Raw genomic sequence first — 12,752 nt, forward strand, 5'->3', positions numbered from 1 at the left:
TATCCACTTCTAAAAGCTAGAGGAAGCCACAGCCCCTTCACGGTGCCCGAAGCTCCGAAGGACAGGTGAGAAAAGCAAGTGGGACGAAGCTGCACGTATTGGGCAGGGAGAGGACAAGGCCGGGGCTGACGGATCTGGAAAATGCCACCTGGAAAACCAAAACAGGAAGGACGTTCCCTGGGTTTCGTGATTCTTTCTTCAGCAATGATCAGCAGGGAAGTGTGACATGAGTACAAGCCTCGGCGATGAGCCCCTGCGAGGGGGTAGGACGGGGTGAGGTGGCTGCCCCCTCCGGCCCCTGTGTGCACACGCTCTCTCTCGGCACAGTGCTTTCACGCTTCTAGGAGAGCGGGCCCGCACAGAGAGAAGTCTGGCCTGTGTTCTCAGAGCAAGGGACGGAGTCCACGAGCAGGAGCCGGGCTGCCAAGAGTCCCAAATCGCCAGAGCAGCAGGCCCCAACCTTGAGGCGGGCCACCCTGCAGGGGGCTGGGGACTCACTGGGGCACCTCGCCTGTGGAGCACGAGCCCTCGGGCCCATGAGATTCTCAAACGCCGCTCTTATTAACACAATGCAGGGCCTTTCTGGATGCACGGAATCCAGCGTGGCACCTGGTCACTGCGACGGGCATTAAGTTACACCTGCCGTCCTGGGGCATGGGTGGGGAGGCACCATCCATTCTGTGGACAGATAGAGGGAGCCCTCATACAAGCTCGGGAGGCATCGCCGCAGAACATCAACCAACTTTGGACACGAGCTCGACTTTCCACCCTGATCTGTCAGCGAGGGACAGCCCACCAAAGACTTCAAGGTAAACAGAACACGTGACGACGCAACGTGCCTGCCGCACCACTCAGGCCTTCCACCACTAGGAATCGGGCAAGGAGTTCCAACGACAGTGCAGTCCAGACATTTCAAATGCGAGGTGGGGGGTGCCGGCCCAGTGGCATCAGTGGTTAAGTTCACACGCTCTGCTTCAGCGGCCCAGAGGTTCACGGTTTCCGATCCCCGGCACAGACCTACACACTGATCATCAAGCCATGCTGTGGTGGCATCCCACATACAAAACAGAGGGAGATTGGCACAGATGTTAGCTCAGGGACAATCTTCCTCTCTCACACACACACACAATCCAAGAGGGGGAAGCTACCTAACAAAGATGGATGGTAAACTCACAATGCAAGCCAACTCACAAATATTCTAAATACACTTATGCCAAGTTGAGCGGGGTCAGAAATCCCCCTAAAACCTTTACAGTCCTGTTTTCCCCTCCACCACCACTGCTCACTTCCTCCCTCCCTCTCCCTCCGTCACCCTCCTCTGCTTTCTCCCCTACCCTTTTCTCTCCTACCAGTTCTCCTAATGGGCAGCAGAATTTCTAAAACGAATCACCAGGCGTCAGAAGGCAGCTTTCTCCCGCTGACTTTAAAGCTGGGTCTCTGGGCCCTTTCCACACACACCCATCTCAACTCTCCCAGGGCACCCTACACCCGTTGGACGCCGTCCCTCTGAGCTCAGTGCGAGAAGGCGGACGCCCCCGCGCTGGGGCCTGGGGTCTGGGAGTGCCCTCGGGAGGGGACAAGGAGAGGCCCCGTGGAGAGAGCATGCCGGCCTTACCTTTTGTCCTTTTTCCTTCTGAAACACAAAGACGGGCGGAGCAATGGCAGGCTTTTCTGCAAAAAGAAAAATTGGTTTTTTTCCCCCCAACACTATATTCACACAGTAAACAAAGCTACATTCGTCTGTAATAAATTAGAAACAAAACACAAACCTAACATAAAACTGGCAACTTCAAAGAACATCGCATCGCTTAGGAAACTGTCTCGGCGGGGGACGCAGGGGCGTGTCCTGTTTGTGACGCCTAACGGCAGGACACCTGCACTTTTCTGTGTGCGTGTTACACACCGATGCGAAGGCTTCGAGACTCACTCAGGACAGGCCGAGCCCCTGAAGGAGGGAGAGCGCTGGGGGTGCGGCAGGCTGCAGGGCATCCGAGGCGGCCGCTGTTGAGTGCCACCAAGTGTGGCCTCGCAGGAACACGGCCCAGAGACGGCAGGTCTTTATGTGGCATCTTCCAAATTTCAAATGTCGGAAACTAGTTTAGGTTTTGGGTTTTTTTCAAATTTGCAGACCAGGCGGCCGGTCTGGGAGCTCGGCCCGGGAGCTCGGCCCACATGGCTCCCGCCCTTTGGAGAGCTCCCCGGTCAGGTCAGCCCAACCTTCCGCCGGGATCTCAGGGAGTGCGCGTGCAAGAAAAGGACTCACGGGGTTGCAGAGAGGCTGAGGGTCGTCTCACAGAGCCGCTGCTGAACGAAGACACCCTTTGGGACATTCTGTCACCCGACGCGACCAGGGCTATGCGGCCTGTCATTCTTGAGCCACAGCGTTTGCCTCGCATCCAGGGGCAGCCAAATCCACAGCCCTCTGCCACTGCCCCTGCGGCCAGCGAGGGGAGCCTGGACAAGGACCCGTGGGGGAGGCCCGGCCGACGCGGGCCTGGTGGCTCTGGGTGCATGGAACATCCAAGGCCCAGGGGGTGGAGTGGATGAGAAGCCGGGGAGTGGGGAATTTAGGGGGCGCCCGCACTGCCCTGCTGTCCCGGAGATGGACCAGGAGCCTGCCTGCCCAGAGCTTCCCCTCAGCAGGACGGCCACGCGGGGGCGGGATACGGCTCCTAGTTGGTGAGAGTGCTCGTGCGGGGAGCCAGTGGGCATCCGGTCTAGAGTGCCAGGGAGCCGTCCCCGAGAAGAGCCGAAGGGAGAGTGGCGGCTGTGCCGGCATGGCTGGCTCGCCCCTACGGAGACAGGGAGCCCGCTGGGTGGACGACGGCCGTGCTAAGGATGTGGGCAGTGTTGTCATAGCAGCGGGCAGCAGAGTGGCTGGTTCAGGGTTTAAGAGAGCGCAGCCTGGGGAAGAGGGCAATGTGGGGAGACCAGTGAGGAGGCGGCGATCACCCACAACAAAGATGGGTGGGGACAGGGCTGGAGGAGGGAAAGGGCCCAGACTGAGACCATCAAGTGGACACCGTCCCACTCCCCGCCCCCCAAACTCGGACTCCTTGGAGAAGCAGAAAAGATGCCGACGGTGACCACTCCCCCTGCCGCGCTCACTGAAGCCGTACCACATCCGAGTCTGATTCACGGCGACAGTCCTCACCGTGCACAGCTGCCAGTGAGCACCATGGGGAATGACATGGACAAGACCAAAGTGCTACGGAGGCGGGGGAGGGCGGAGGGGCTGCCGATGAGGCTGCCACGCTTCCCTAAGCAGCCATCTCCCCGGCACAGCGTGCAGCTGCCGTGCGACAAACCCCATGGAGGCGTGAATGAATGAATGGGCCTACGCAGGCAACAAAGGACAGCGCAGGAATGCTGGGGGCCGCTGGGGACGCAGCGGCTTATCCTCACCACGCCATCCACGGGAGGCCCAGACTGCCCTTCCCCCCACGAGCCCAGCATGCAGGCCCAGCCTCACTTCTGCATCTGCCCCTTGGCCGGCTGCAAGGTGCTGACAACGCAGGAAGGAGTGGGGGTTCTGGTGAGCTCAGCAGCTCCCCAGCCCCCCATTTTCTTTAGGGAACCACCCCTCCCCAGCCCCATGCTTCGGATGGAGCCCAGCACTGCCTCCAGCCCGAGAGGTGAGGCCTGGCCACCGCAGGCTAACCAGTCACACACTCTACTCAGCGCAGAGCCCATGGACCGGCCTCCCAGCGGAGGAAGATGCTCGCCTTCCTCCCAGCGGGTCTCGCCACCTGACCCGCCAGCTGTTCACGGGTCTACAGTCTGTCTTCCCCTCTAAGATGCCAAGTCCAGGAGAATGGAGACGGCCCTGTCCCCTTGGTGTCCCGCAGTCTGAGAAGAGGACGTGGTGCCCTGCAGGGATTTGTCAAGTAAGGGGAGGGCGCAGTGGAGATGACCGCCAGGCTAGCGAGAAGGACGAGAGCAGAGAGCGATGAGCCGGATTGGGGAGGATGAGCGCTCTGGTGCCGTGAAGGCTGTCGGGTGATCTGCAGGCAGACAAGAGGGGCTGCAGCGATTTGCGGAGCCGTGGCAGGCCTGGGCCGCCTGTGGGTCCCCGGGACAGGATGGGAACAGAAGAGTTCCAGCAGGAGGCCGCCTGTGGTGTGCGGGTCCTGCCCAGCACCTTCTGGGCTGCGTAGCACGGCCCCGGTGCGAGCGGGGAGAGGTCCACCTGAGGGAGGAGCAATTGTGCCCTGCACCTGGGCACGCTGCTCGGAGGGGGAAGCGGGAGGCTCTCTACGGAGGGCACATGGGCGCCCAAGCTCTGAAAGCAGCCTGAAGACCATGCCCGGTGAGACCCACGCAGACCCCCTCGTTAACACCTGGCTCCTGGTCCTCCACCCCCACCGCCGGCATCCTGGTTCAGAGGCGCCTTCTCTCTCCGCCTCTCCCCTCACGCCCTCAGCCCAGCCTCTGCAGAGCAGCCAGAACCGCGGTGTGAAGCACTTGCTTCCAGCTGAAGGGCCCGTGGTCCCCTGCACGCCTAGGTTTCTGTCACGTCCCAGACTCCCACCCGGCTGAGCTGCTCTGCCTGGAGCACGTGCTCACCTTCCCCCGCGTGGCCAGCACTCACTCGTGTACAGACACTGCCTCTTGCAGGAAGTGCCCCGCTTGACTGTGCTCCCTAAGCACGCCCTGCCTTACAGCCTGCACGGGTCACGTGGAGGCCACCTGTCGGGGAGGCTGAGAGACCCAGGACATGGCATCCGACATAGCTCTGCGCCCAGACTGGCGTGCAGGCATCAGCCAGTAAACGCTGGAACTAACCCACCTATTTCTTTACACGGGTAACCCCAGCTGCTCTGTAACCACGGAAATATTTACTAAGCCCTTATCGTCTGCAAGGCGCCATGGCAATCACGGGGAGCAGGCAGCCGGGGGCAGACAGCTTCAGGGGAGACATTCGATTAAAGGTAGGGGTGCGTCTGCACTCTTGCCTGGTGCTTCTGGGGGCTTCTCTGTCGATCCTCCGTGGAACAGAAGCTCCACAGAGCAGGCCTCTGGGGGACCCCCTGGGACCTCCGGAGCCTCCCGTAGAACATGGCTCCACAAGCACTTACAGAGTGACATGTCTATGCCACAAAGGCTAGCACTGGGAGGCCTGGGTGCTGGGGCATACCTTGGGGCCCGCCAGGACCCCCGCGGAGGGCAGGTCTGGCGGCCAGGACAAACCCATCACTGCAGTGAACGTGGCAATGAGCCTCCATCAGTTCGCCACCAAGAACCCGAAGGGACACACGTTTCTTCCGCTCAGCTCAGGAGGGCCGAGTCCATCACGGGCAGAGCAGGACCGCCCCACAGGACAGGCACACGCACCCCAGGCCCCGCAGCCTGGCGCACTCCTCAGGGTAGCCACTGTCCTTCGAGCCGCCCCACGTCACCAGACAGCTCCGGCTGTCGCTGACTGAGCAGCGTGCCTTCAGCTGACACCCGGGTTTGGGGACGAACAGGGGATGGAGCAATGAGGCTTCTAGGACCCGCCTGAATCTCCAGCCCCGCTTTTCCTTCACAAGGGAAGGGAAACCACCACCAGAGGTTTCTAGAGAGACCCGGGCCCCCAAAAGGATGTAAACTATTGAAACGTTATACAGCCTCAAACGCAGGCTATTTGATTCAGGTTCTGTCAACCGGGTGTGTGTCTGGTCTGGGAGATGCTCCCTGATCTTTTAACACACAGTCAGCTTGCATGAAGGCGGCCCGCCTGGAGCACGGGCTCCACACGTCAGCACCGCACGGGTTAAAAGAGCCAGCGGTCAAGAGACCGGTTTAACCGAACGTTCCCCGAAGTTCCCTGACCAGGGAATCCCCTGGCTGCGTGCTGGGGGTGACTGTGGCCACACTGGTGTGTCAAGTGGGGTGGGATCCAGAGCCGTGTCTTTGGGGACACGGCAGGTGCTCCAGCCTCACCTGGGTTCTAAGGGGCTGCATGCCAAGTCCAGGATGGATGGCCACTCCCCGTCTTGAGTCCCCACCTCCTCCCCACGCCCCTCCTTGGCTCTAGCGCCTCAGGCGGCACCGGCCTGAGCCCCAGTGATTCCAGATGGCGATCAGAGACCCCAGCCAGAGGAAGTCCCCCGCCTCCCCAACCCCCTAGGCAAACAGCATGGGGGTGGGGTAACTGGCTAAAGCTGAAAGGACGGAGGCCCACAGCGCTGGCTCTCCCTCCTGTTGCCTGCTGCCCTCCACCCACCCGTGAGGTTCAGATGCAAAATGGGGCAGCCCCGCTGTGACCCCCAAGGACAGGGCCCATGTCCCGGATCTGGTCTTGGCAGTCCTGGTGATGTGCACGGACAGGTGAGCCAGGTGTGGAGAGCCACAGATCTGTGCTCTCGTCCCAAACCTCTGCCAGGTGTCTGGGAGCCCTCTGCACACATGCCCTACCCTGCCCTCGCTCGGGCCCTGCTCTCAGAGGCATCGCTGCCACAGCTGTGACGTTCGTGGCTCCGGCCACCCCGGTGAGCCTGGGACCCCGCCCCAGCTGCACCTCTGCTACGTTCACGGATGCCATCAGAAATTCGTTTGGTAACTACAAGTTTCAGCAATTCCACACATCTGGGAGCCCACTGTGCACCAGGCATCACGCTGGGCTTCTAGGGTGTGGGGGTGACGCAGGGACACGTCCCCTGCCTGCCAGGAGCTGACATCAGACTTCCGTTGAATGTTCCAACACAGGGAAGCACAGCTCAGGCACCTGGCCTGGGGAAGATGCGGAAAGGGCGTGGAGCAGGGAGGGCTTCCTGGAGGAAGCACCACGTAAATGGAAGGATGAGCAGGATCTCGCCAGGTGACCAGGAGCGGGGAGGAAAGAGGCAGCAGAGAACAGGAGCACTGGAGGAACACGAAGAGGGTCAGGGTGGCCCCAGCACACTCTAGACCCTCGAGGACAGCCGGGAGGACAGACCACCACAGCCCAGGGCCACAGGAGCTGAGTGCCCCCCTCCCCTCACTGGGCCCAACATCTTCACACTCACACCTGCATGGTCAGTGTGGAAGCTTCTGGAAAGGAAGGACCAGTCACACTCGGGCCGCCCCTTTCTTGTGGCAGGAAGCCACAGATGGCTCCCAGGAAGTCGGTGCTCCCTCCTGCCCCGAGAGGCCACAGACTGCTCTCCCTGCAGGAAGCGTGGTCTCTGGGCGGGGGAGGGGTCTCGGGGGGCAGGCCCTGCTCCTAAAGCAGCGACTCCCGACCTGGGGCCCTGTGACCGGGCATGCCCTTAGCTGGCTCTGGGGCAGGTGTGCAAGTCCCAACAGCCCCTCCGTGAAGTCCCCCCATAAATGGGGGTACGGGAGGAGGGCTCCAAACTGCCTCGTCCACAATGGGGTGAGGGGTCCATAGGAGGAGAGCGTCCAGCAGCCTCGGCCGCGATAACTCAAGCAGGGCACTGCCCCCACCTGCGGGCCAGGGGCCAGGGCTCAAGGGTTTCATCTGCCCAGAGGTTGACTGGCGGCAGCATCTTAGAACAAAATGACTGTGCGTCTCTGTCAAAGGCAGCAAGGCGGGGGATGCGGGGGCACTGCCCTGAGGCCAGGGCAGGACGGAGGAGGCCCTGGGGGCAGGGCGGCTGGAGGCGAGGGAGCCCCAGCTGGGGAAGGCAGCAAGGGGCTGGCCTGGACCCAGAGGCAGCCAGGCGGGAAGAGTGTCTCCCGACCCTCGGGCAACAGAGGTCTCGGGATCCTCCCGGCCTCTGCCACCTTCTTACAGCAAGGACATCCCTCCCCACACAGGCCGGCAGTCACGGGGCGCTTGCAGAGGGGCTGCGCAGGTACTCAGCGCCTGACGCACACCATCTCCCGAATCTCTGCCACCACCCTCGACGGGAGGGCAAACCAACGTCCCCATCTGAGAGACTGAGCGGGGAGCCGGGTCTCCAACAGCCCCTGAGCACCACTGCTGTCGCCGCACAAGAGCCAAAGAGAGAAGTGTCCACCCCAGTCTGCTCTCTCCCATCCTCTCCGCTCAGGTGAGCCTTGGAGCTAAGAATTGGACACTGTTTCTCCTGAGACGTGGCATCAGGAAGAAAGCAGCTGTCAGTGAACATTCTGGATAAGCACCTGTGGAAGAGCAAGAGGGAAACTGCAGGGGGTTGGGCTTCACACAACACGTCCAGAACCTACGCTGCAAACACTTTCTCCCCACTCCCCCTTTCCCGGCAGCCTCCGTTCTCCATGCTGGGGGTGGGCAGAGGCACCCCAGCAGCACGGGCAGGCCGGCCCTGCGACGAGCTCTGGCACCTCCCCGTGGCGGCCTCCGAGCTCCGTCTCCGAGCCCCTCTCTTAAGCTAAACAGAAGAGCAGATGGAGACGCAGGAAAGCACAGCGAGAAGCGAACCGGCCTCTCTCTGCCCGTCTGTTTATCCCCCTCCTGAGCCCTGCCTCAAACCGGGGCCTGGACACGGCCCGCTTCTGGAAGGGCCCTCGGAATTCCTAACCAAAATGTCAGCAAGGTACTTGTGGAAAATGAGCTTAATCCTGGGCTGATGCGTCTTAATCTTCTTATCTGTGCAAAAAATGTGGAAAGCATCTTGCCAACACAAATAACCGTCTATTACTATGTGGCAACTGCCTTCACGCCGCGACACTATCTCAGCCCTTTGAGCCATTTCTTTTCTTAGAAATCACTGTAAACAGTCCTGTGCAGCAACATACATAACAGTGAATTCGTCACTGGCGTGTCAAGTCTGCTTGCACACTAATACCTTGGTGCAGACTGGGCCTGATCTCCATCATGCTGTTGCTAGGCGATGCCTCTCTCCGGCCCAGAGTCCCGCAGGCCCAGGGGCACCGGCCTGGCAGGGCAGGGCGCCAGGCCCCTTCCCTCTGTTTTTGATCCTCCAATGTATTCCTTCCTTCAGGTGACTCTCGGTTGGTCTCGCGGAGTTGAGAAGGGGCACAGTTTTTGGAGACTTGGGATCTTTTATTTTATGCACTTTTTTCTGGAATGCTCTTCATCCTGCCGGTTACCTTCACCTCCTGAAATCCGAGCCACTTTTCAATGTTGATCCGACCGCCCCTCCAACCGCCGGACCCCTCTATGGCTAACGACTACGGGAGCACGTGGAAGCAGCAGAGGTGGGACCAGACCCCGCGGCCTGACGTCCCAGCTGGGCGCCTCAGGTCCCCATGAGCCCATAAGGCCGAGCCACATTCTGCCTTCTTTTCCTCCACACGCGTCAGCCCCGCAGCCACACCCTCCCCCTCCCCCCTGCCCCAGTTGCCCAGTCTACACGCGGCCGGGGACAGGCCCAGTCCTTTGGGCCCCTCTGTGCCTTGAATCTAAGAGAAACCCCATCAACTTATTAAATAAGTCAAAGTCGGCAACTTCTCTCAAACCACAGAAATTCAGGCAGCCAGCGCCGACAGCACTTTTCCATTCTGCCACTAGATGGCGCGACACCAGCACCGCCAAGGCGAAGTAAAAGTGGCTGAAGATTCAGGGGAAAGTTCCAGTAAAGACAACGGAAGTGCCCCGACAGGAAGGAAACCTGAGGACAGAACTTCTGCTGAGGCTGCAGACCAGGGCTGCTGAAACTGGGGAAGGCGGGCTCTGGTGACGTGTGTCAAAATCCGCTTCAACCACTTGGGGCCGGGACCCCAGGCAAGTTAACTCTTTCTGCGCACGCTGGGCTCGCCGTCCAACACGGATGGAGCCGCACCCCAGGCTGTGTGGGGCAGGCCGGAATGGAATGATGCCCACCGAGTGCTTGCTCCTGCAATGACACCACTGCCAGTGCACCGACACCGGCTTAGAACCCGGGTCGTGGCTTCGAGGACTGTCACCCAGCCCCCAGGCCCCGACAACGATTAAAGGCCTCGCAGCCCAGCCCCGTCCAGGAGCTGCCTGGGCGCCAGGACACCGCAACGCAATGCTCAGTGGCTCAATCCCTCAAGCCCCCAAAGGCCCAGAGAGTCCCAGAGGCGAGAGCTGATGGGAGGTCGACCAGGCAAGCCTGGCTCACAGCAGCTGGACCGACTGAGGACCTACTATGTGCTGGGCATTGTGCCAGGCAGTGGGGACAGGAGGAAAGGTGGCCGAGGCCACAGCTTTCTAGTGGGAAAGGAGAAAAAAACAAACAAGTACCAGAGGCATGTAGAGACCATCCTGGAGACAGGTGTGAGGGGGCAGAGAGCAGGGCGGAGGGAAAGACTGCGAGTGGGCCCAGGGCCTCTCTGAGGGGTCATGGGAACCTCGGACATACGGGAGCAAGCCAGGCGGAGGCAGAGGGAACCCGAGTCTGGAAGTCCTAAGGACGGAAAGAACTGGATGCCATGTGGCTGGAGGACTTCCACAGGGAGGGGACCCCATGGTGCGGAGTCTGGCATCCAGCATCCAGGGAGGCTGGTGGAGGAGGCCACGCAGGCCAGTGACACCATCTGGCTGCTATCTTTAGGTCCCCCCGGCAGGGGTCCTCATGCGATCCTTCCTGGTTTTGTGTGTTAGGACAGTTCTGTGATGAACTCCCAGGGAACATCATGCAGGGCTGGCGAGGAGAAGAGATCTCGGGGAGGCAGGAGGGGATGCAAGGGGACCAGCGAGGAGCCTTCAGGACTCGTCCAGGTGAGAAGTGGCAGTGATGCTGGCAGCTCAGGCTAGTTGTGTGGCCTTGGAGACAGGATGAGGTGGATGGAGACAGCACCCGCTGGTGCCTTCGCGGAGGGAAGACCGAGACGACCGTGGCGAGGCTGTGAGTGTGCGTCCTGCTCAGGCAGGGGGGACGCTGCCAGCTAAAGGCACTCTCGTTCCTCCGACAAGACGACCCCACCACCCGGGCCACCCCCCCCCCCCGGGGCGCTGAAGATGAGTAACCCAGGCCCTGGACTCTCCCATCCCCAGCGGCCACCACCGTCAGTGCTGCAGAATGGCCTCTCTCCTCGGGCAGAGGGGAGCCTGTTTTCTCACCACCTGAGAACCCGAAGTCCCCAGGACTGCCTTCCCCACGCCCGCTCGGCTGTTACGGCTGCAACGCCGGCATTAGTTCTGGGTCAACAAATTCCTGAAATTTGGTGTGGCAAAGCTGGGGGAGTGTGACCCAGCAAAGGCATTTAAAACTCACTGCAGAAGCAAGGCCTCCTTCTGAACATGCACGTGGAGCAACTACGACCGTCCCCGCCACTTCCGCTTCTCCTCTGAGACAGTGATGGGGAATGACGTGCCCCCACGGGTCAGCTTTCAGAACAGGTGCCCCTGAAGTCAATGCTACCTGTCCACTGGACAGGAAGGGCACGGGCTCCTGGACTGCATGGCTGGACGTAGGCACGCCGGCACTGGCTGACACGGCCCTGGGCTTCAGCCCCTGTGAAACGAACAGCTTGGACCCAGAGCATCTCTCAGGCTCCTTTCCAGCTCTGACCTTCTGTCCGGCCCTCACCTTGGACTTGGCCATGCTGAAGGGCGTGGGAAACACTGTTCCTCCTTAACAGGGATATGAAATCTCCGATGCCTACTTAGCTGCCAAAAGGCCACAATGGAAAAGGAAGGTTGGGAGGGCGAGCCCTAAGCTCTAGTTGGCAAATGATTTATTCCTGGATAGTCTTATTTAATCTTCTATCCCAGCAGTCCTCACTCAGGGGTGCTTCTGCCCCCCCCCCCCCCCGTCCCGGGACACAGGGTAACGTCTGGAGACGTTCCTGGTCTTCACGATGGGGAGGAGCTGCTGACGGCATCCAGTGGATAGAGACCAGGGATGCCGATCAGCACCTTACAGTGCACAGCATGGCTCCCCAGTCACAAAGAAGGATCCAACCCAACGTGTCAACTGTGCTAAGGTTGAGAAATCTTGCATTAATTATTTGAAAAAAGGCTGAGTTAGGTCCCTAACTCATATGACACACCAAAATAAATTCCCGATGAGTCAGATAGTACCAACCAGGGTGGCCCCCCAGCTTGTGTGTGTCCTCCCCCTCCATCCCCACTCAGTAGGTGTCTTTAAATGTGGGTGGCATCCTAGGACTTTGGTAGACCAGATGACAATGGAACGCAGAGTCTCTTGGGGGTCAGTGGAGTCCCCTAACCCAGGGGTCTCAAATGAGGGCGACTGCCCAAGGGGATGGGCAATGTCTGGAGACATTCTTCCTTGTCACGACTGAGGGTAGGTGGGCGCCACTGGCATCACATGAGTAGAGGCCAGGGATACTGCTAAACCCCCTACAATGCACAGGACAGCGCCTACCAGCCCCGATGTCCCAGGGCTGGGGTGGAGAAACACGGCTCCGACCCAGCAGCTTTTTCCCTCCCCAGCATGCACTCAGGAGAGTGACAGCTGGTAGTAACTGACACATAGCCACACATGCTGGGGGGGGGGGGGGTCAGTTACCCAACACACGTTCTCTCACACAATCCTCAGACGTGACGAGCATCGTCCCCATTCTACAGACGCAGGAAGTGAGGTCAGCACACTGGGCAAGTAAGTGGCAGAGGCAAGACACAAGCCAAGGACAGTTGGTCCAGGCGCTTCCAACTGTGCCACAAGTCACCGACCGGAGCCTGCCGTCAGTCCCTGTTCAAAACTGCCCCGAGGCTGGAGGGACAGGAGAAACCCACGTGGGCCTCCCTACAGGCCCCACTTGGGCCCTTGACACTGGAGCTCAGCTGTCACATGCGAGCAGCTCTCTTCTTGGTCTCGGGACCCCTTTCCATGCTTGTAAACTATCGAGGATCCCAAAGCGCTTTTGTAAATGGGGGCTGCTGCTATTGATCCTCACCACACTGGACATTAAAAGTAAGAAAAGGTCAAATA

The 12,752-nt window shown here is 60.3% G+C and overlaps 1 protein-coding gene across 12 annotated transcripts in view; it reads right to left on the bottom strand.

Moving 5' to 3' along the window:
* RANBP3 (RAN binding protein 3) overlaps nt 1-12,752 on the bottom strand; it is a 52,580-nt gene that overhangs the window by 32,918 nt on the left and 6,910 nt on the right. For 4 of the 12 annotated variants that reach the window (XM_070622699.1, XM_070622694.1, XM_070622696.1 and 1 more), the window contains exons 2-3: nt 1,770-1,945; nt 1,616-1,671 (exon numbers count right to left, since the gene is read on the bottom strand). The exons of 4 other annotated variants lie outside the window; for them this stretch is intronic. In XM_070622699.1, the coding sequence (XP_070478800.1) occupies nt 1,616-1,671; nt 1,770-1,800 (87 nt within the window). In that variant the 5' untranslated portion in view covers nt 1,801-1,945. The remainder of the gene's footprint in view (nt 1-1,615; nt 1,672-1,769; nt 1,946-12,752) is intronic. 4 more of the 12 variants (XM_070622695.1, XM_070622701.1, XM_070622698.1 and 1 more) reach the window with 1 other exon arrangement.

This window comes from Equus przewalskii, chromosome 6 (assembly GCF_037783145.1).
Source record: "Equus przewalskii isolate Varuska chromosome 6, EquPr2, whole genome shotgun sequence".
Taxonomy (NCBI): Eukaryota; Metazoa; Chordata; class Mammalia; order Perissodactyla; family Equidae; genus Equus; species Equus przewalskii.